The 20,687-nt window shown below is 46.7% G+C and overlaps 1 protein-coding gene across 2 annotated transcripts in view; it reads left to right on the top strand.

The window, feature by feature from the left end:
- Nucleotides 1–20,687, top strand: part of LOC127035966 (discoidin domain-containing receptor 2-like) — a 164,782-nt gene that overhangs the window by 85,658 nt on the left and 58,437 nt on the right. For both annotated transcript variants that reach the window (XM_050926336.1, XM_050926337.1), the window contains exons 4-7: nucleotides 5,075–5,303; nucleotides 6,736–6,883; nucleotides 7,122–7,227; nucleotides 16,516–16,702. In XM_050926336.1, the coding sequence (XP_050782293.1) occupies nucleotides 5,075–5,303; nucleotides 6,736–6,883; nucleotides 7,122–7,227; nucleotides 16,516–16,702 (670 nt within the window). The remainder of the gene's footprint in view (nucleotides 1–5,074; nucleotides 5,304–6,735; nucleotides 6,884–7,121; nucleotides 7,228–16,515; nucleotides 16,703–20,687) is intronic.

The raw sequence follows: 20,687 nt of genomic DNA, 5'->3' as shown, positions 1-20,687 counted from the left end.
TACTATTACTCCAGTTTGCACAACACTCATGCTCATCAGTGGATTACAACAAGCAAAATGTGCAACTGGTGGAGTCTCACCACAATTTACAGAATATCTTTTTTTCCCCGCCCAGTGTAAAACTTGTTGCAAGCATATGTCTCTGCTGCAAGCAAAGGTGTGAGCGTAGCACAGGTAGAGATACTAGGGTTAGCTTTAATCCAGCTAGCATGGGTAACAATGGCTGTATAGATGTTGGCGACAGTGCTGGCAACCAGAGTTTGTGCCCAGGATCCCTGGAGGGCTTGCACTCTGATTACTAGCCTATGCTACCACATCAGCACAGCGGTTGTTCTCTGGGCTAGCTGGACAAAGGCTAACAGAGGTCTGCCTACCATGACACCTTCACTTTGCAGCACAGACATACCCTAAGAGTTCCTCACCAGAGCCCTATCATCCACCCACAAAGGTCAGCAGCACAATTTGACCATTCAGCCTTCTCATTGGTAGCTTAGGGCCTTACCATTTGAACCACAGGAACAGATGTTGGGCCCGTTCTAGACCAGCTGTTGGAGGAAGAGTTGAAACGCAATTTCCCTGTGGGTAACACAGCAGTTTACTAGTCAGCACGAGCAGAAGCTGGATCAGGGACCCTGGATTCTGTCCTTCACTCTGGGAGAGGAGTGTGGTTTTTTAGTGGTTACAGATAGGGTAACCACAACTGGCTTAGCCGTTCTGAAAAGCAGTGTGGTGCAGTGGATAAGAATGGGAGTTGTCATATTAGAGAGCTGGGTCTGCTATCTATTAACTCATTTATCAAATGAAAAGGGTAGGGAATGTTCAGCAGATCTCCCTGACTGCTTTCTAGGTTGATGGTCCTGGCTGTAGTGAAAAGTAAGGCAGTGAGGTTCACAGGAATTTAAACACCGCTTAGAGGATGGGAGATTTCAACTCCTGTTCTCCTTTTTCCCAGCTCAGAGAACTTTGGCCTCGGCTGCACAGGTATTCGGTGAGTCTAGGTTGAGTTCTCATGCTGTGTCAGGTTTATCGTCAAGCTTGTGAGGTTCAGCTGTGCACACAAATGTTCAGTTATGGGTATGAAATGCTGTCTAGACAAACTCTCCTGATGTATAACTGATATTCTAGGAATCAGCGCGAGGAGCAGCAATGTGGCCAAAGGACAGGGTCTGTCCCAGGTGCTTTAGATTTCTTTACAAAAAGGGGGCAAAGAAAAGTGAGACAATACAGTGAAAAATTGCCACTTCAATTCATTTTTATTAAACATAAGCAATTCAGGGCTCACATTTGATATTATGCACTTGGGGGCGGGGGTTACATAAGATTTTTACAAAGTAAAGGTTTAAAGCTCCTCTTAAACTGAAGTCCGACACACACTCTGAGCTATTGCTGCCCCGCAAGTCAAGGGGAGATGCGGGGATAGAACCCACTTATCGGAGGTGGGGTGTCAGTTACTGTAACCAAATACCATCCTGTGCATGTCAACTTCTGAAGCGACTGAGGCAGACCCACCCACCTGTGCGGTCCTCATTCACCACACAGCCGTAAGCACCATCCCCCCAGCCCGTCTATTGGGCATTTCCTAATTGTGGAGGTTTTGACTCTGCAGCCATATGGCATGTGTTAGGATATAGGCCTGTTTGTTAGCCTGAGGGAGAATTTGGGGTTTGACTTTTTGATATTCTTGTATCCTTACTAATATGTGAACAAAGAACAAAAACATTGTGTTGCTTCTGCTCACAAAGCAGATGGGGTGAAAAGAGATGATGAGATAAAATGATTTAGTTGGTGTTGGTCCTGCTTTGAGCAGGGGATTGGACTAGATCCTCCTCTTCCAACCCTAATCTTCATGATTCTATGAATGAAAGGAGTGTTTCTCAAAGCCGGTCTGCCGTTTGTCCAGGGAAAGCCCCTGGCAGGCCGGGCCGGTTTGTTTACCTGCCACGTCTGCAGGTTTGCGGCTCCCACTGGCCACGGTTCGCTGCTCCAGGCCAATGGGGGATGCAGGAAGAGTGGCCAGCACATCCCTCAGCCCGTGCCGCTTCCAGCAGCCCCCATTGGCCAGTGGGAGCCGCGATCTGCCAAATCTGCAGATGCGGCAGGTAAACAAACCGGCCCAGTCTGCCAGGGGCTTTTCCTGAACAAGTGGCAGACTAGCTTTGAGAAGCTCTGAACTAAAGTGTTTTGGATATGATGGGAGTGTATGAGCACATGCTGGAAGGCTGCCTAGTGCCTCTCTCAAGCCAAGGTCAAGCAACCAGTTAGGAAGGGCAAGGGGGGATGGGAGGGAGGCATAAGAAACACTAAAAGTCAAAGAAAAGCCTGGCCTTGGCCAGACATTACCTCACTCCTTAACCCTCCCATGGATACAAAAGAGGTGGGACAAAGACCTCAGACTCACAACCCTCCAAAACGGAACATGACCATGAGTTGTAAGGGGTGTGACTAGGGATGTGCACTGCAGGTATATTTGGGCCTGCTAAGAAGGAGGAGGTGGGAATGGGGAAGGGGGACGCGGGGTTGTCAAGGTTTCTTTCCCCACTCTGAACTTATGGGTACAAATGTGGGGACCTGCATGGACACTTCTAAGCCTAATTACTAGCTTAGATCTGGTATACACTGCCACCACCCAGAATTCCAGTGTCTGGGGCACTCTCTGTTCCCCCCAAAACTTCGTCCCCTCCCTGAGTTGCCTTGAGGGACTTCACCAATTCTCTGGTGAACACAGATCCAAACCCCTTGGATCTTAAAACAAGGATAAATTTACCATCCCCCTCCTTTCCCCCCACCAATCCCTGGTGAGTCCAGATCCAATCCCATTGGATCTTAACACAAGGGGAAATTAACTATCCTCCCTCCTTTGCCCCACCAATCCTTGGTGAGTCCAGATCCAATCCCCTTGGATCTTAAAACAAGGAAAAATCAATCAGGTTCTTAAAAAGAAAGCTTTTAATTAAAGAAAGAAAAGGTAAAAATTATCTCTGTAAAATCAGGATGGAAAATGCTTTACAGGATAATGAGACTCCTATAGACCAGAGGGGTCCCCCCTAGCCTGAGGTTCAAAGTTACAGCAAACAGAGGTAAAATCCTTCCAGCAAAAAGAAACATTTACAAGTTGAGAAAACAAACATAAGACTAACATGCCTTGCCTGGCTAATTACTTACAAGTTTGAAACATGAGAGACTGATTCAGAAAGATTTGGAGAGCCTGGATTGATGTCCTGTCCCTCTCAGTCCCGAGAGTGAACAACACCACCACAAAGAGTACAAAGACTTCCCTCCACCAAGATTTGAAAGTATCTTGTCCCTCTATTGGTCCTCTGGTCAGGTGTCAGCCACGTTTACTGAGCTTCTTAACCCTTTACAGGTAAAAGAGACATTAACCCTTAATTATCTGTTTATGACAGGGGTTAACGCTCTGTGGCGTCAGAGCCGGGGAGGGGGACGCGGGGTAAACGCTCTGCAGCGTCGGAGCCGGGGAGGGGGACGCGGGGTAAACGCTCTGCGACGTCAGAGCCGGGAGGGGGGACGCGGGGTAAACGCTCTGCGGTGTCAGAGCCGGGAAGGGGGACGCAGGGTAAATGCTCTGCGGTGTCAGAGCCGGGGAGGGGGACGCGGGGTAAACGCTCTGCGGCGTCGGAGCTGGGGAGGGGGACGCGGGGTAAACGCTCTGCGGCACCAGAGCCGGGAAGGGGGACGCCGGGTAAACGCTCTGCGGCGTCAGAGCTGGGAGGGGGGACGCAGGGTAAACTCTCTGCGATGTCGGAGCTGGGAGGGGGACGCGGGATAAATGCTCTGCGGCGTCAGAGCCGGGAGGGGGTACGCGGGGTAAACGCTCTGCGGCGTCGGAGCCGGGAGGGGGACGCGGGGTAAATGCTCTGCGGCGTCGGAGCCGGGAAGGGGGACGCGGGGTAAACGCTCTGCGGCATCGGAGCCGGGAAGGGGGACGCGGGGTAAACGCTCTGCGGCGTCAGAGCTGGGAGGAGGATGCGGGGTAAACGCTCTGCGGCGTCGGAGCCGGGAAGGGGGATGCGGGGTAAATGCTCTGCGGCGTCAGAGCCGGGAAGGGGGATGCGGGGTAAATGCTCTGCGGCGTCAGAGCCGGGAAGGGGGATGCGGGGTAAACGCTCTGCGGCGTCAGAGCCGGGAGGGGGGACGCAGGATAAACGCTCTGTGGCGTCAGAGCCAGGAGGGGGAAGCGGGGTAAACGCTCTGCGGTGTCAGAGCTGGGAGGGGGACGCGGGGTAAACGCTCTGCGGCGTCGGAGCTGGGAAGGGGGATGCGGGGTAAACGCTCTGCGGTGTCGGAGCCGGGAAGTGGGACGTGGGGTAAACGCTCTGCGGTGTCGGAGCCCGGAAGGGGAATGCGGGGTAAACGTTCTGCGGCGTCAGAGCTGGGAGGGGAACGCGGGGTAAACGCTCTGCGGCGTCAGAGCTGGGAGGGGGACGCGGGTAAACGCTCTGCGGCGTCAGAGCCGGGAAGGGGGACACTGGGAAACAGACTCTGCTGGCGCGTAGCGCTGTGGATATGTTTGCTTGAAACAAACCCCAATAAACATCGCATTGTCCGCACATCACATTGTCCAGACTTCTGGTCTTCTGCTCTCTGTCTGCATGACAAGAACCAGGGCAGGGGTGAAGGGAAAGCCCTCTAACAACATGCTTTTACCATAGGTTTTGTGTTTGTTTCTGTATCATAGCAGATACCTGTATATACAGTGCAATTTGCAGATGAAAAGCTGACGTGATGTTTTAGGTCTCTTCTACACAGGCACTTCAAGCATTGTCACCCCTCATGCTGTGAAAGGAGGCTGGGTACCAAATATGGCAGTGTAAAGAAGACGTGCTAGCAATAAGTTATGCCAAAGTGACTATGTCAGCTGTTGGGCCCTCACAATGCTGCAGAAGCCCTGGAGTGGCTTATGGCTGGACTGAAGAAGTCACAGTGTCTGTGCCAAAGAACACAGGCTAGGATAGTGCCCTTCATGCTGCAGTTCCTTCCTTGGGAGGGAGGAGTGCCTGGAAGGCTAGATCCTTGGGAGTATGGCCTTTTAGGTGTGCATCTCTCACCCCATCAGGTTGCAAAGGGAAGAAGGGGATGGCGCGTGGTGCCCAGCAGGCCTGTTGCAGCCAGAAGATGTGCAGTTCCTCCAAATCGATCTGCACAAGCTCTTTTTCATCACGCTGATCGGGACGCAGGGACGGCATGCCCGTGCCACAGGCAAAGAGTTCGCCCGTGCCTACCGCATCGATTACAGCCGCAATGGGGAACGCTGGATCTCCTGGAAAGATCGGCAGGGCAGGCAGGTGGGTGTGTGTGGAGGGGCGGGTTACAGGGCTCCTCTCCCCTCAACACAGCCTCTGGGCTTTCCACAGCAGTTGTAAAAGCCGCAGAGACTTTGAATTCTAGGAGATACAGTCCCCCTTTACCTTTGCCTGCTGCCTGTCGCTAAGGCATCTCACCTCTGCCAGTGCCAAACCTTGCCAAGGGCTCTGCCGCAGGGCCTGAGTCCCCAGTCTACTAGGATATGCGGCACAATTCTCTATAGCTGAGCCCCAAGCACCAGCCATTCCTCTCACCTGAGATTGAGGCACCTGGCTAACCCCTAGGCCCCACATGCCTGGAGGCTCAGCCAAGACATGTTGAAATCCAGGTCTGGCACCATGTGCCCACCACCTTCCCACTAGCCAGGGGTGTTTCCTCTCCTCACCTAACCTACAAACTGCAGAGCCATCTTTTCTGCTGTCTTGAGTGCAGCAGGCCTCCACCCTGAGCACCCTTGTCTGAGGAGGGGAGGGCATACAGAATGAGGGTGGATTGGCTATTGATCAGTAGGTCAGGGGATGGTTTGGGTAGGATAGGAGGTATGCCGGATGCCTGTCTTTAAAAGAAGGCTATGTTGGTTATCCTCAGGACTATTGCCCCTCTCAGAGCTATTGTCTCGAACTGTCTTCAGACTCAGCCAGACGGTGCTACATTAGTTACACCCAGGTCATGTCTTCAAGATTTTTTTTCAACACCCATGAGAACAAGCGACCGTTTTTTTCTGTTAATGTAGCTGGGATTCAGACATAATCACATGACTGCCAAATCCTGGGCCTGGTAGGCCCAGACCTTAATCCAGCTCTGGGTGGAATGCTAACTATTGCAGTGACATTCTCCATCGCTGGAAATGCTCAGCAGGTCATAATGAGCTGCTTTCTCTGACACTAGAGCACAGTGAACATTGATTGCCAGCTTTTGATTCTCTTGTTAATGAACGACATACATCCTGGATAACAAAAGGTTCTGCTGGTGGATCACCAGCAATCACAAGTCTCTTGCTACTCCTCATATTGTCAGATTGTTTTTATCAATAATAATTATTTTTTAAAATTTAGCATGTATTATATCATGAACAGCCTCTAATGTGAGGGAAAAAGAGATGTCAGCTGGTGAGGCAGAGGGTTCAGGGCCCCATCATGCTGACCATTCTGGGCCAAAATCATCCTTTGTTTAAGTCTATTCACTTCACCGGATTTACACCAGAATTGAATTTCTCCCACTGTCTCCAAACTGCAGAGCCCAGCTTCTCCCAAGCTCCCCGCCCCGCACACAGCAGTGAGGGGCTCTGTGGGTATCGGAGTCAGGCAGTAGTGTTTTGTTTTCCAGGCGCATTCTCTCCAGCTGCATTTAAGGCCATGAGTGTGTGTCCTGCTGTGTCTGCAGCTGGTCACTTAAGTCATCCTCTGTTTCCAGGTGATTCAAGGAAACATTGATACATACGATGTGGTCCTGAAAGATCTTCGGCCCCCAATCATTGCCCGTTATATCCGGGTGATCCCTGTAACGGAGCTGCCCATGACTGTCTGCATGAGGGTGGAGCTCTATGGCTGCATCTGGTTTGGTAAGGAACCGTTTCCATATTCTTTCTACAGGGGCTACCCAGGGTCCTGGGCTGCCTGTCCCTAGCACTGTGACGAGGACACACTGGCTACCCCACTCTTGCAGTGAGTGCCAGGCCCTTACTGCACCCTTTTGACCAGTGTTTGCTCAGATCAAGAAGAAAGAGGAAATCCTGTGGACAGAGAAAACGACAAGCTGCTGCTGACATGTTTTCTCTGCTCTGTGGCCTTCTTTTCTAGATGGTTTGGCGTCCTACAGCATCCCTGAGGGAGGGACGATAGCAGCCCCTGGCTTTCCCATCATTTACCTGAATGACTCAACCTACGATGGCTTCCAGGAGCGCAGGTGGGACTGGCAACCCTGGTCTCTCTCTGGCACTCTGCACCTTTTCTCCTCTTTGTCCCTGAGCCTATCGCTATACTTTTAGTCCTAGAATCCTTCTGGAATCGGCCACTTTGCTAATTGAGGGATGTGGTTGTTTTAATTCCTCTGGTGATGTGTTGGGTAGATACTGTCCCTAAAGGGCATGCAGGCCTGTAGTGCATCAGACCCATGCCCTTCTGGTTGGCGAAGGTTAGCAGGAAAGTACTGAGTCCATTACTGGAGACGACGAGATGAAGGAGGTCTGCATACAACCGTTGTTATATGGCCAGCTATTGTCCAGGTTTTTGCCTTCCCCTTTTGGTTAAAAGGATGGAGGGAGTTGTGACAACACAGTTCTCGCAGTACTTGTCTGCGTCAGAGCCCTGTGACCCTTGTCAGGCTGACTACAAACCTGGGTTTGACTCCGAGGCTGCACTTCTTGCGTTGGTCAGCAATCTCCTAGCGATGGACAGTGATCAGGTCTCCTGCTTGTACTACTAGATATGTCAGCTGCCTTTGCTATTGTTGAACACTAATGTTGCTAACCCATCTGCTGCTCCATGGTGGGGGTGGAGGGAACTGCCGTATGGTTGAGGCTCAGTCTAGGCAAGACAGAGGTAATGCTGACTACAGCTGCTTCCAAGACTGAGGTTGTCTAACCACCATTGGGACCTCAGGATTACAACTTGGGGGTCTGGCTAGACCTGCACTGGCATTGAGGAGATCAGGTGATAGAGGGGGCAGTGGGTGGCGGCTCTGTGGTCCAGCATGGGAGGGTACACCCGCCCTTCACAAAGAAGGCCTCTGCACGTGGCAGCTCCATTGTCCCTTTGCCTCTATAGCTTTTCCCATTCCCCTTGTATCAGGGGTGGCTGTCTCAAACCATCTTTGAGTCTCTCTCACTCCCGTTCTATCAGGGGCAATCTCCTGCACAGTCTTTCAGACTCCTTTTGTATCAGGGTGACCATCACTGCCTGCATTTTCCACCAACTGTGATGGGGCCCTTCACTCACTGCTAGGATGGCACCTCCTCCTGGTCATGCTGGAGAATAGCTCACGAGGTCAGCAGCCCTTCCATGCCATGTCTCCAGGTCAGCCCTCTTTGCATGCCGTCTCTCCGCCTCTCTCTCTCTCTGGGTCTGCAGCTCTTCTCTCACAGCATGAGACCTCCAGCCAGGTCACTCTACGCATTTTCCCCTTCCAGGGTACTGAAGTCTTTCAAAGTCTCTCTGCACACGAGCAGTCTCAATCACTGCCCTGTGGTGCCATTTCCTCAGTGGCTGGTAGGGGAACCCAGGCCCTCCCTCTACTACAGGGACCCTCTTGCTAGCAGTCAATGTTTGTTCCCTTCTAGACTTTACTGCCTTTCCCTGAGCCCTACCCTAACTTCCCCCGCTCTCTGGGTTTACTAGCTCAAAAGCACCTCCCTTTCTCCCAGGGAGCAACTGCAGAGTTTCCCAGCCACCCCTCTGCTTCCAATTCCCTGTCTTTATAGTCCCGGCCCAGCTCATTCCTCCTCAGCTGGGCTGCCTGTCTCAGTCATGGGTTAACTTAATCACCTGATTCCCCTCAGCTGTGGCTTTTGGGGTGAATTAGCCCCCTTCTCGGTCTTCATTAACCCTTTCTGGGCAAGTGTGTGCTAAACATCTCATCAGTTTGATTTCAGATATTTACTTTGGATATTTTTACACTCTGATGTTGACAATTTCTGCTTTAATGGTTACAAAGCTTTAATTTTTTGAATCTCAACATCTACTATCATTAAATAATTATTGTCTGATGGCCCATAATTTTCTGCAACTATGAACATTTAATAGATAAAAAAATTAAAATGCTTAAAAATAAACATTGATATTATCCATCAGAATTATAAAAAAAAATTATAGAATCATAGAATATCAGGGTTGGAAGGGACCTCAGGAGGTCATTTAGTCCAACCCCCTGCACAAAGCAGGACCAATCCCAATCTGCCAAGCATAGTTATAGCCATTGATTTTAACTTTCCAGTCATGTGAATCTTTCCAACGGGTTTCAGTAATACCAACTAGATCAAATTTATACTCATAAACAAGCAATTCCAACTCATCTGGTTTGTTACCCAATCTCCTAGCAGTGGTGTGTAGGTCATTAATTTCTTCTCTTCATGTCTATGTGCTTCTTGATTAATGTTCTCAAAATCTCTATTTTGAGCTAAGTCCTCATATCTTCCCTCTGTTCATCCTCCCCATTTGCTATTACTATGACTCCCTCCCGACTACACAAGCTAGCCTGTCCTGCGGAGATTGAGGCCATCCACACTGACCAGCCCCCTCTTCCTGTAGAAAGAGGACCAGTGTTACTCTACCTTACCCTACACACTTCACAGCCTGCGGTTCACTACCACAATCTTCTGCCTTCTTTTGCTCACGGGACAGGAACGACCTCTGAGAAGATGGTTTGGACATTCTTCTTCAGTTCCCTGCAGTTATCTATAATCTATGAGTTATCCCATGGTGCAGTGTCATTAGTGCCAAGATGCACCATCACCAGGGGATCCTTGACTTCAGAAGCTCATCCAGTCTGAGAGTGAGTAAAATACAACTCAGGGTAAGTATGGGTGGCAGAATCGAGCCCTATGACCTAGTCACCCATTAGCAGTATTGATCTGTAGCATTCACATGTACTACATTTAGAATGAGAAACAATTATCCAGTGACTTCAGCAGTGAAGATTGGCAAATAAAAAGACTCCGCCATCTTGATGTAGAATTATATTATCTTGCCCCTGCTTACCTTCCAGAAGTTTCTAGATTCCAGTAACCCAGCCCCTTTCCACACCCCAACAGTTCTCAATTCTCAAGTTTTATGCCTTAAAAAATGGGGTGAGACAGGTTTAATACAAGAAAGCCAAGCCAGTAGCAGATCCCTCACGAGAGCTTAATACTGCAGAACAAAGCTAAGCAGAGAGTGAGAAAGAGTTGCTTGCAGCCTTGTATGCAATGAGAAAGTTTCATTAGTTTACTTTCAGCAATAACAGTCCTAATTCAGACCGATCACAAGCCTTTGGAGGCACCTTTTAGGAAGCCATCCTTTAGCACACCTTTGGAGAATGTTTCTGCAGCTCCAGAAGCACAGCCTCACAGTACAACCCAGGCTGAGGGTCCTGGTGGAGACGACGTTCACAATAACCATCGAATCCCCTCCAGAAAAGGAAGACTCATTTGCAGAGGAGAGATGGATATATGCTGTCAGGTGGGAGGCCTGCTAGCACAGCAGCCGTTCAAGGAGTCACTAAAGGAGTTTCACAGCTCCAAGTAGTAATGATATGGCCAAAAGAAGAGAAGGATGATGTACCTGGCTTATGAAGGAGCAGGGCTTCTCTTTGATAGAGGAATAATAGTCATTCCTGAGTGCCAGAAAAAGAAATTCTCAATTACATCTTTCTCTTTCTATCTTTGGGAGGGAGGGATAGCTCAGTGGTTTGATCATTGGCCTGCTAAACCTAGGGTTGTGAGTTCAGTCCTTGAGGGGGCCATTTAGGGAACTGGGGTAAAAATCTGTCTTGGGATTGGTCCTGCTTTGAGCCAGGGGGTTGGACTAGATGACCTTCTGAGGTCCCTTCCAACCCTAATCTTCTATGATTCTATGGGTTTTATATCACTGCCCATCATCATAGTAGCCAAGGGATAATAGCAAAGTCCATAATGAATTTCATGAGGTGAACCAAGACCAGAGCAATGGCTTGGCATGATCTGTGATATTGGGATTATCATAGAAGGATGTTCATTATGTGAAAAGAGTAGTCGCCCTGATTCAGGAGAGCTGTTATGTTTCCTTGCTGTCCATGAAGGAGAATTCCCACTCTAGCAGGGTAACTTTTACCAGCATGCTTAAGAACATGAAATTGGCCACACTGTCAGATCAATGATCCATCTAGGCTAGTGTTCTGTCTTCCTACAGTGGTCAGTGCCAGATTCCTCAGAGGGAATGAACAGGGCAATTAACAAGTGATCCATCCCCTGTCCTCCACTCCCAGTTTCTGGCAAACAGGCTAGGGACACCCAGAACATAGGTTTGCATCCCTGACCATCTTGGTTAATAGCCATTGATCGACCTATCCTCCATGAACTTATCTAGTTCTTCAGTGAACCCTGTGATAGTTTTGGCCTTCACAATGTCCTCTGGCAACAATTTCCACAGGTTGACTGTCTGTTGTGTGAAGAAGTATTTCCTTATGTTTGTTTTAAACCTGCTGCCTATTAATTTCATTGTGTGACCCTGTGGTTCTTGTGTTATGTGAAGGAGTAAATATCATTTCCTTATTCACTTTCTCCACACAAATCACAGTTTTACAGATCTCTATTGTATCCCCTCTTAGTCATCTCTTTTCCAAGATGAAAAGTCCCACTCTGTTTAATCTCTCCTCATATGAAAGATGTTCCATACCATTAATAATTTTTGTTGCTATTCTCTGTACGTATTCCAATTCTAATGTATCTTTTTTGAGATGGGGCAACCAAAACTGGGAGTACTCTGGGTTTATATAGTGACATTATGATATTTTCTATCTTATTATCTATCCCTTTTCTAATGGCTCCTAACACTCTGATAGCTTTTTAGACTGCTGCTGCACATTGGGTGGATATTTTCAAAGAACTATCTACAATGACTCCACGATCTCTTTCTTGAGTGTATAGTTGGGATCATGTTTTCCAGTGTGCATTACTTTGCATTTATCAATACTGAACTTCTTCTACTATTTTGTTGCCCAGTCACTCCATTTAGTGAGATCTTTTTGTAACTCTTCACATCCTGCTTTGTACTTAACTATCTTACGTAGTTTTGTATTGTCTGAAATTTTTCCACCTCACTGTTTACCCCTTTTTCCAGATCATTTATGAATATGGTGAACAGCACTGGTCCTAGTACAGACCCCTGGGGTACACCACTATTTATGTCTCTCCATTCTGAAAACTGACCATTTATACCTATCCTTTGTTATCTGTTTTTTAACTAGCTACTGATCCATGAGAAGACCTTCCCTCTTATCCCATATCTGCTTACTTTGCTTAAGAGCCTTTGGTGAGGGCCCTTGTCAAAGGCTTTCTGAAAGTCCAGATACACTATATCCACTGGATCACCTTTGTCCACCTGTTTGTTGACCCCCTCAAACAATTCTGATAGATTGGTGAGGTCTGATTACCCTTCACAAAAGCCATGTTGACTCTTCCCCAACAAATCAGGTTAATCTCTGTGTCTGATCATTCTGTTCTTTACTGTAATTTCAACCAATATGCCTGGTACTGAAGTTAGGCTTATCGACCTGTAATTGCCAGAATTGCCTCTGGAGCCTTTTTTAAAAATTGGCATCACATTGCCTGTCTTCCAGTCATCTGGTACAGAAGCCACGGTTAGTAGTTCTGCAATTTCACATTTGAGTTCCTTCAGAACTGTTGGGTGAATCCCATCTGGATCTGGTGACTTATTACCATTTAATTTATCAATTTGTTCCAAAATCTCCTCTACTGACACTTCAATCTGGGACAATTCCTCTGATTGGTCACCTAAAAATAATGGCTCAAGAGTGGGACTCTCCCTCACATCCTCTGTGGTGAAGACTGATGCAAAGAATTCGTTTAGCTTCTCCGCAATGGCCTTATTGTCCTTGACTGTTCCTTTCTCACCTCGATTGTCCAGTGGCCCCACTGACTGTTTCGCAGGCTTCCTGCTTCTGATGTATTTAGACATTTTATTGATGTTAGTTTTTGAGTCTTTGGCTAGTTGCTCTTCAAATTCGTTTTTGGCCTGCCTAATTATAATTTTACACTTGACTTGCCAGAATTAATGCTCCTTTCTATTTTCCTTAGTAGGATTTAACTTCCAGTTTTAAAGGATGCCTTTTTGCTTCTAACCGTTTCTTTTACTTTGTTGTTTAGCCATAGTGGCACTTTTTTGGTCCTCTTACATGTTTTTTTTTGTTTGCTTTTTTTAATTTGAGATATATATTTTATCTGAGCATCTCTTATGCTTTTAAAAAGTTTCCATGCACCTTGTACGCGTTTCACTTTTGGGACTGTACCTTTTAATTTCCGTTTAACTAGCTTCCTCATTTTTGTGTAGTTCCCCTTTCTGAAATTAAATGCTACTGTGCTGCGATTCTTTGGTGTTTCCCTCAACAAGGATGTTAAATGTAATTGTTATGGTCACTTTACCAAGTGGTTCAGCTATCTTGAGCTCTTAGACCAGAGCCTGTGCTCCATTTAGGGTTAAATCAGGAATTACCTCTCCTCTTGTGGATTCCAGGAGTAGCTGCTCCAAGAAGCAGTCATTAATGGTGTCGATAAAATTTGTCTCTGCATCCCATCCTGGGGTGATATGTAGCCAGTCAATATGGGGATAGTTGAAATTTTCCACTATTAATTGAGTTTTCTATTTTGTATAGCATGTCTAATCTCCTGGAACATTTCACAATTACCATCTCCATCCTGGTCAAGTGATCACTAGTATATCTCTGCTGCTATATGCTTAGTATTCAAGCATGGAATTTCTATCTCTAGAGATTCTGTAGTACAGTTTGATTAATTTAAGATTTTTATTCTCTTTGATTGTATGCTTTCTGTCACATACAGTGTAACTCCCCCACCAGTGTGACCTACTCTATCATTCCTATGTATTTTGTACCCTAATATTACCATATCCCATTGATTATCATTGTTCCACCAGGTTTCTGTGATATACTCATTTAATATCAGACACTCAAGTTCACCCATTTTAGTATTTAGACTTCTAACTTGTATCCAAGCACTTATGAAATCTGTCAGTTGTCTGCCATTATGTGATGTAATTGAACGGAACTCTCTTTCATTTGACTTTTTCTCTTCAGTTCCTACCAGTACTTTATCAACTTACTTACTTCCCTCCTTACTAGGATATAGAGAATCTTCCCATTATAAAACCCTGTTTTCAGTTTGTTCTAACTTTGCCAAACTCGAACATTTTTCTATGCTGGGTGTCTGTTTCAGGCTGATTTTTTTTTTTTAAAGTTTCAGCAAAAACAGGTCAGCTGTTTCCAAGAATGAAATTAAGGAAAAATATTTTGTTCTGCACATGTTAAAAACGTCTTACAACCATTTCATTGAGAAGTTCTGGAGCTTCCGTGCTGTCGAGCAGGGACATAAGATTTTGCCGCCGGATCACCCTAATGCCAGCGAAATGCCCTTTTCAGTCTGTCCCTGTGAAAACCTGCTGAAATTTGGATAAGATAAAAGGCTCTGAAAAAAATCTCAGTTTGCAGGTGCTGAATAGAGAGTTGTTAATGTCTGACAGTTTCGTTATCCAAAGAGAAAGGATAAGAATGAATCAGTAGCCTGGAGGTTAGGGAACTCCTCAGGGCAGGGGGAGTTAACACAAGTTCAAGTCCCTACACCAATCAATATTTAATTATTTATACAAAGTGGAACAGCTTCAACAGGTGAAAAAGCCCCATCTCAGGCTAGCCTGGCAGTTAGGATACCCGCATGGGCGGGGGGAACACAGGTGTTCAAATCCCTGCACCAGAGCAGTCATTTAGATCTGCATCCACACATCGCAAGTAAGTGCCCTGTAAGGTGGGTCCTGCCCCCTCCTCCTCCATATCAAAGTCACAAATGGTTTTGGGTTGACTGCAAGTGAATTTTTCAGCAAATAAACTATTAGTCTGAAAAATTGCCCTGGAGGTTGCCGATCCCCTTCCACGCACAGGTGAGTTCCAGGCATAGATCAAGGAGACACAATCAGGCCCATACTGAAACTCTGTTAAGGGTTTCCAGGGCATTAGAATAGTCTGCAGGAGCGAAATGTCTGAAGTATGTTATCCTCATTCCATAGGGGCTCTTCCATCTAAGAGGTTAACTCAGGTGTCCTGGAAATTCCTGCCCAAATCCAAAGCCACCATCTCTCAAGAGAGTCAGAGTTTGGGTGTGTTGCTGTCTACAGGCTGGATTTGGAGGTCCCTTGCTCAGGTGTACAGGGGCAGGGAAGAGACTCCCCTTTCGCACATCTGTACAAAGGCCTCCATGGTAACTGCCCGGTGGTGCACAGGGACCGTTGACTCCTGCTCGCCCAGGGGAGGGGAGCAGGCAGGGTCCGCACAAGCCCCTGGAGCAGAGCCAGTGCAGCAATTTGTGCCAGCCCAATGAGAGGAGCAGACTGTGCACTCCACGTGCACAAGGAGCAGCCTTCCTGTGACCATCTCCCCAGTGCTGTCTCTCGGCAGGCAGCTCCACACGGCCCCCTCCACGGCTCAGTGGCAAAAATCCCAGAGTTGAGACCCACCTATCTGGTGGAACTGAAATGTCCCTTTTTAGAGTCTCCGTTTTCTTTCTCAAGGGTGGTCCATGTCTGTTTTGCTTTCACTGGCAAATGGTTCAGATCAGCACCCAAACTGCTGACCTTATCCAGTGCAGGGCTTGGCCCTGCCTAAACCTCTCAGCAAGAGAAAACTGCCTGTTTATTTTCCTGAGCTGCTTGTGTTCTGATCCACAAAGGGGCTTGACAGACTCTGGAAAGGCTCTGAGCCCGGTAATATCTTCTCCAATATCTGCTTTGCACTGGCCGCTTGGCTGCATCGTCTCATGCAGGAGTAGAGAAAAGGCTTCTCACTGTCCCTCAGAACAGAAAAAGCTGCTTTGGGTCAAGGAGTGACTGGGAACATTCAGGAAATAGTTAGGACTGAAACTAGGTACTCATCTCTCCAGGGTGTCGTAGGTATAATGAAATCAATGCTTTCTCAGTACCAAGAGAGGAGTAGAGGTCCAGTCCAACCTGGAAGAGTCTATGATTCTGTTTCAGAGTAGCAGCTGTTAGTCTGTATCCGCAAAAAGAACAGGAGTCCTTGTGGCACCTTAGGGAATAGCGAATTTATTTGAGCATAAGCTTTTGTGCGCTACAGCCCACTTCATCAGATGCATAGACGTAAAATGAATCTATTATCCCATGTTACGTATCCTCACACCTTCTTGTCAACTGTCTGGAATGGGCCATCTTGATTATCACTACAAAGTTTTTTTTTTTTTTCCTGCTGATAATAGCTCATCTTAATTAATTAGCCTCTTAGAGTTGGCATATGTTTATATAGATCTTCTTACTATATGTTCCATTCTATGCAGCCGATGAAGTGGGCTGTAGCCCACGAAAGCTTACGCTCAAATAAATTCGTTAGTCCCTAAGGTGCCACAAGGACTCCTGTTCTTTTTATGATTCTGTTCTCTCTCTTCTCTGGTGCTTTGTCTAACCATGAGCCGTTTCTTGCTAGGCATTTGTATGGAGGTCTGGGCCAGCTAACAGATGGCGTACTGGGACTGGACGATTTCACACAGAGTCACCAGTACCGTGTGTGGCCAGGGTATGACTATGTCGGCTGGAAGAATGAGAGCTTCAGCACAGGTTCTGTCGAAATGGAGTTTCAGTTTGACCGGCAGAGGAACTTCACTTCTATGAAGGTACTGCAGTTTTTCCCCTCTCCCCAGATCTTGGCTTTGTCTGTGTGGGACGCAGGATGCCAGATTCTCCTCAGCATTCTGGTTCTGGACTGATACCTCCACGCATGTTCTGTTCAATGTTTATTTCAATACGAAGTTGCATTGGCTCTGGCTCTGTTTGTTTGTGGCCTTTAGTATATCATAATGAATTACTTTATGGGCAGAAATATTTGTAGAAACAGCTCATTAGAAGCGAATTTTAGAGAATATTTTGAACTTGCAAATGCAAGTTTTCCCACTGGAAAGGTGATTCTAAAAGCCACTCTCACTCAGTGAGGGTATAGAAACATACCAAGTAATATATCAGACACCCTTAGATACAGACAGGAGAAAAAGGAAGCCTTAGAACAAACTGTTAAATTAAAGAGAAAGAAGTTGCCAGGACAGAAGTTGTACCACCAGGAATTCTGAAAGAACTTAGAACTTAAGAACAAATCCACCTAGCTGCTAAAAAATATATACAATCGCTCATTAAAATAAGATACTATAGCACAGAACTGTAAAATAACAAATGTACCTACATTTAGAAAAGGTGCTGGGATCATGCCAGGATTTATACACCAATGAGTCTTACTTCAGTGTCTGGAAAATTGGTTGAAACAATGATTAAAGACAGAGATATAGTGTCTAGATGACCATGATGTGACAGGGGAAATACAGCTCCAGTTAAGGAGAGACGTGTCTCTCCTGTCTCCTGTGGTACTTGGAGAGTGCCAGTAAAATACTTAATAAAGAAGAAGCAGGTTTTTTGTGTTTTCAAACAGCTGTTGGCAAAGTCCCATACAAGTTGTCATTTGTGAAAGGTGAGAGTCAAGTTCTGTCATGAGTTAAACACGGGCTAAGAGGTAGAAAACAAACAGTAAGATTAATAAAGCTGAGATCAATTAACAGAATCTGGTACTAGAGTCAGCGTTTAGTATATTAATTAATCATGTAGAAAAGGAGTGAGCAGTCAGATGGGAAAATTTACGTAAATCAAGACTAGGGGAGACTGAAAGGAACTTCAGCAGGACCTGAGCATATTAGGTGACTGGGCATTACAATGATAGGTGACATTCAGTGCTGACAAACGCCAAGTAATGCACACTGGGAGGAATGATTTGTGTTGGGATCTACATTTCCTATAACATTTTAGGAGAAAGATCTGGGCATAGCTGTAGACATTGCAGTGAAAACGCCTGCTTAGTGTGCAATGACACTAGAGAGAAAACTGTGAGGGTACCTGGGGCAGGAAATAACATATAATTTATATAATGTCATTATATAAATTGATATGATGTCCTTCCCTGGAAAGCTGTTCAGTACTGGTCACCCCGTCTTGGAAAGATACAGCAGAAAAGAAGGGTCTAGTGACAGATGATGAGAATGGTTAGAAGCCAGTAGAGGCATGAAGGGAGATGGATTAAATTGGAAGGAAAAAGAGAGATGTTCTCTCAAACTCTGCCCACAGACCAAGCTTCCCTAGTTCGCTTGCCAAACCAAAACACCCAAACAAGACTCCACTCGCAGTAGCTCTTCGCAGTCTGATTGTCCCTTCTCTTTCTCCCATGCTTTCAATGACAGTGAAAGAGCTACATTGTCATCAGGTAATTTCAGTGAATGATCTTTGGCAATAACTAGGGAAAGTGTACATCTCTCCTAGAGCCATCATTTCAGCCTCATTCGTTCACAAGTTAAAGGGCATTTTCACAACCATTTACATTTTTTTTTATTGAATGCAGAGATTCCTGAGTACAAGAAAAATGCAGTTAGACCAACTGCCCTGGGAAAAATACAGTTAAACCAACTACCACAAACTGGCCAGCTCAACCCCTGGGGAGAGGTTGAAAAGATTTGGAGTGTTTAAATAGAGGAGGGATACAACAGAGGTATAGAAACTAAGGAATGATACAGAGAAGATAAATCATCTGCCTTGACACACCCTTGTTCACGATAAAAGAAGAGACATTTTGTGAAAACTGAAACTAGAGACTTTAAAACCGATGAAAGGAAATGGTTTGTGCATAACTGACCTGTCCATTTCACAGGTTCATAGATTTTAAAGCCAGAAGGGACCGTTAGGACCATCTAACTGACCTCCTGCTTAACACAGGACAGAGAAACCTCAGCTAATGATTGCTGCATCCAACGCAACAACTGGTGGTTGAGCGAGAGTGTGGCTTTTAGAATGAGAAATCCAGTTTTGGTTTAAAGTCTTCAAGTGACAGAGAATCCATTGCATCTTTAAGTAAATTGTTCCAGTAGTTAATTACCCTCAGGCGTGGTCTACACTATGCGTTTAAACCGAATTTAGCAGTGTTAAACCCATTTAACCCTGAACCCGTCCACACAACGAGGCCTTTTATATCGATATAAAGGGCTCTTTAAACCAGTTTCTGTACTCCTCCCCAACAAGAGGAGTAGCGCTGAAATCGGTATTGCCGTGTCGGATTAGGTTTAGTGTGGCCGCAAATCTACGGTATTGGCCTCCGGGCGGTATCCCACAGTGCACCATTGTGACCGCTCTGGAAAGCAATCTGAACTCAGATGCACTGGCCAGGTAGACAGGAAAAGCCCCGCAAACTTTTGAATTTCATTTCCTGTTTGCCCAGCGTGAAGCTCTAATCAGCACGAGGAGCCATCCAGTCCCAAATCCAAAAAGAGTTCCAGCATGGACCGTATGGGAGATACTGGATCTGATCTCTGTATGAGGAGACAAATCTGTTCTATCAGAGCTCCATTACAGAAGACAAAATGACAAAGCATTTGAAAAAATCTCCAGGCTATGATACAGAGTCCACAGCACAGTGCTGTGTGACAAGCGTAATGGAAAGCCAAAGAATCAAATGGATGCTCATGGAGGGAGGGAGGGGGTACTGAGGACTCCAGCTATCCCACAGTCCCCGCAGTCTCTGAAAAGCATTTGCATTCTTGGCTGAGCTCCCAATGCCTGTAGGGTCAAAAACATTGTCCAGGGTGGTTCAGGGTATATCTTGTCAATTTACGCCCCCTCTACCCCCATGATAGAAAAGGGGAAAAAATCGTTTCTTGCCATTTTTCAGTGTCACCGTATGTCTACTGCATGCTGCTGTTAGATGGGGTGCTGTGGGGCTGAACAGCAGCATCCCCTCCCCTTCCTTTCCTGATGGCAGACGGTACAAAATGGTGGAAAACCGTCATCATCCCGTGAGTGCTCCTGGCTGGCCTCGGTGAGGTTGGCTGGGAGCACCTGGGTAAAAATGGGAATGACTCCCTGTCATTCCTGGCAGACGGTACAAAATGCTGGGTAACGGTCCTCATCATAGCAACTGGAGCCTGAGCTCCATCAGCCCCCCCACCCCTTTCGTGTCTAAAGAAAAGATTCTGTACTACCTGGACTACCATAGCAGTGGGAGGCTGCGCTCCTCTCCCACCCACCCTTTAATGTCCTGCCTGGACTATCATAGCAGCTGGAGGCTGCCTCCCCCTCATTTTATCTCGCTAAAAAGACAGTGTTTCTTATTCCTGCATTCTTTATTACTTCATCACACAAATGGGAGGACATTGCAATGGTAGCCCAGGAGGGTTAGGGGAGGAGGGAAGCAACGAGTGGGGTTGTTGCAGGAGCATCCTCTAGAATGGCATGCAGCTCATCATTTCTGTGGGATCTCTGGGGCTCTGACCCGGAGCAGCTGTGCTCTCTGGCTCTCTAGTAGACTTGCCCCATATTCTAGGCAGGACTGACTCTATTTTTAGACAAAACATAAAGAAGGGAATGACTCAGGGAGTCATTCCCATTTTTGTCTATGCACCCCCGGCTGACCTCAGCGAGGCCAGCCAGGAGCACCCATGACAGCAGCAAACGGTACAAAATGATTGATAACCGTCATCGCCAATTTCCAATTGCAAATGGTACAAAATGATTGATAACTGTCACCTCATCTCCAATTTACACGGGCAGACAGTGCAATGGGGTGGTAACCATCTC

The sequence above is a fragment of the Gopherus flavomarginatus genome, chromosome 17, assembly GCF_025201925.1.
Source record: "Gopherus flavomarginatus isolate rGopFla2 chromosome 17, rGopFla2.mat.asm, whole genome shotgun sequence".
Taxonomy (NCBI): domain Eukaryota; kingdom Metazoa; phylum Chordata; order Testudines; family Testudinidae; genus Gopherus; species Gopherus flavomarginatus.
The sequence above is the reverse complement of the archived record's forward strand: the minus strand, read 5'-3'. Positions and strand labels throughout refer to the sequence as shown.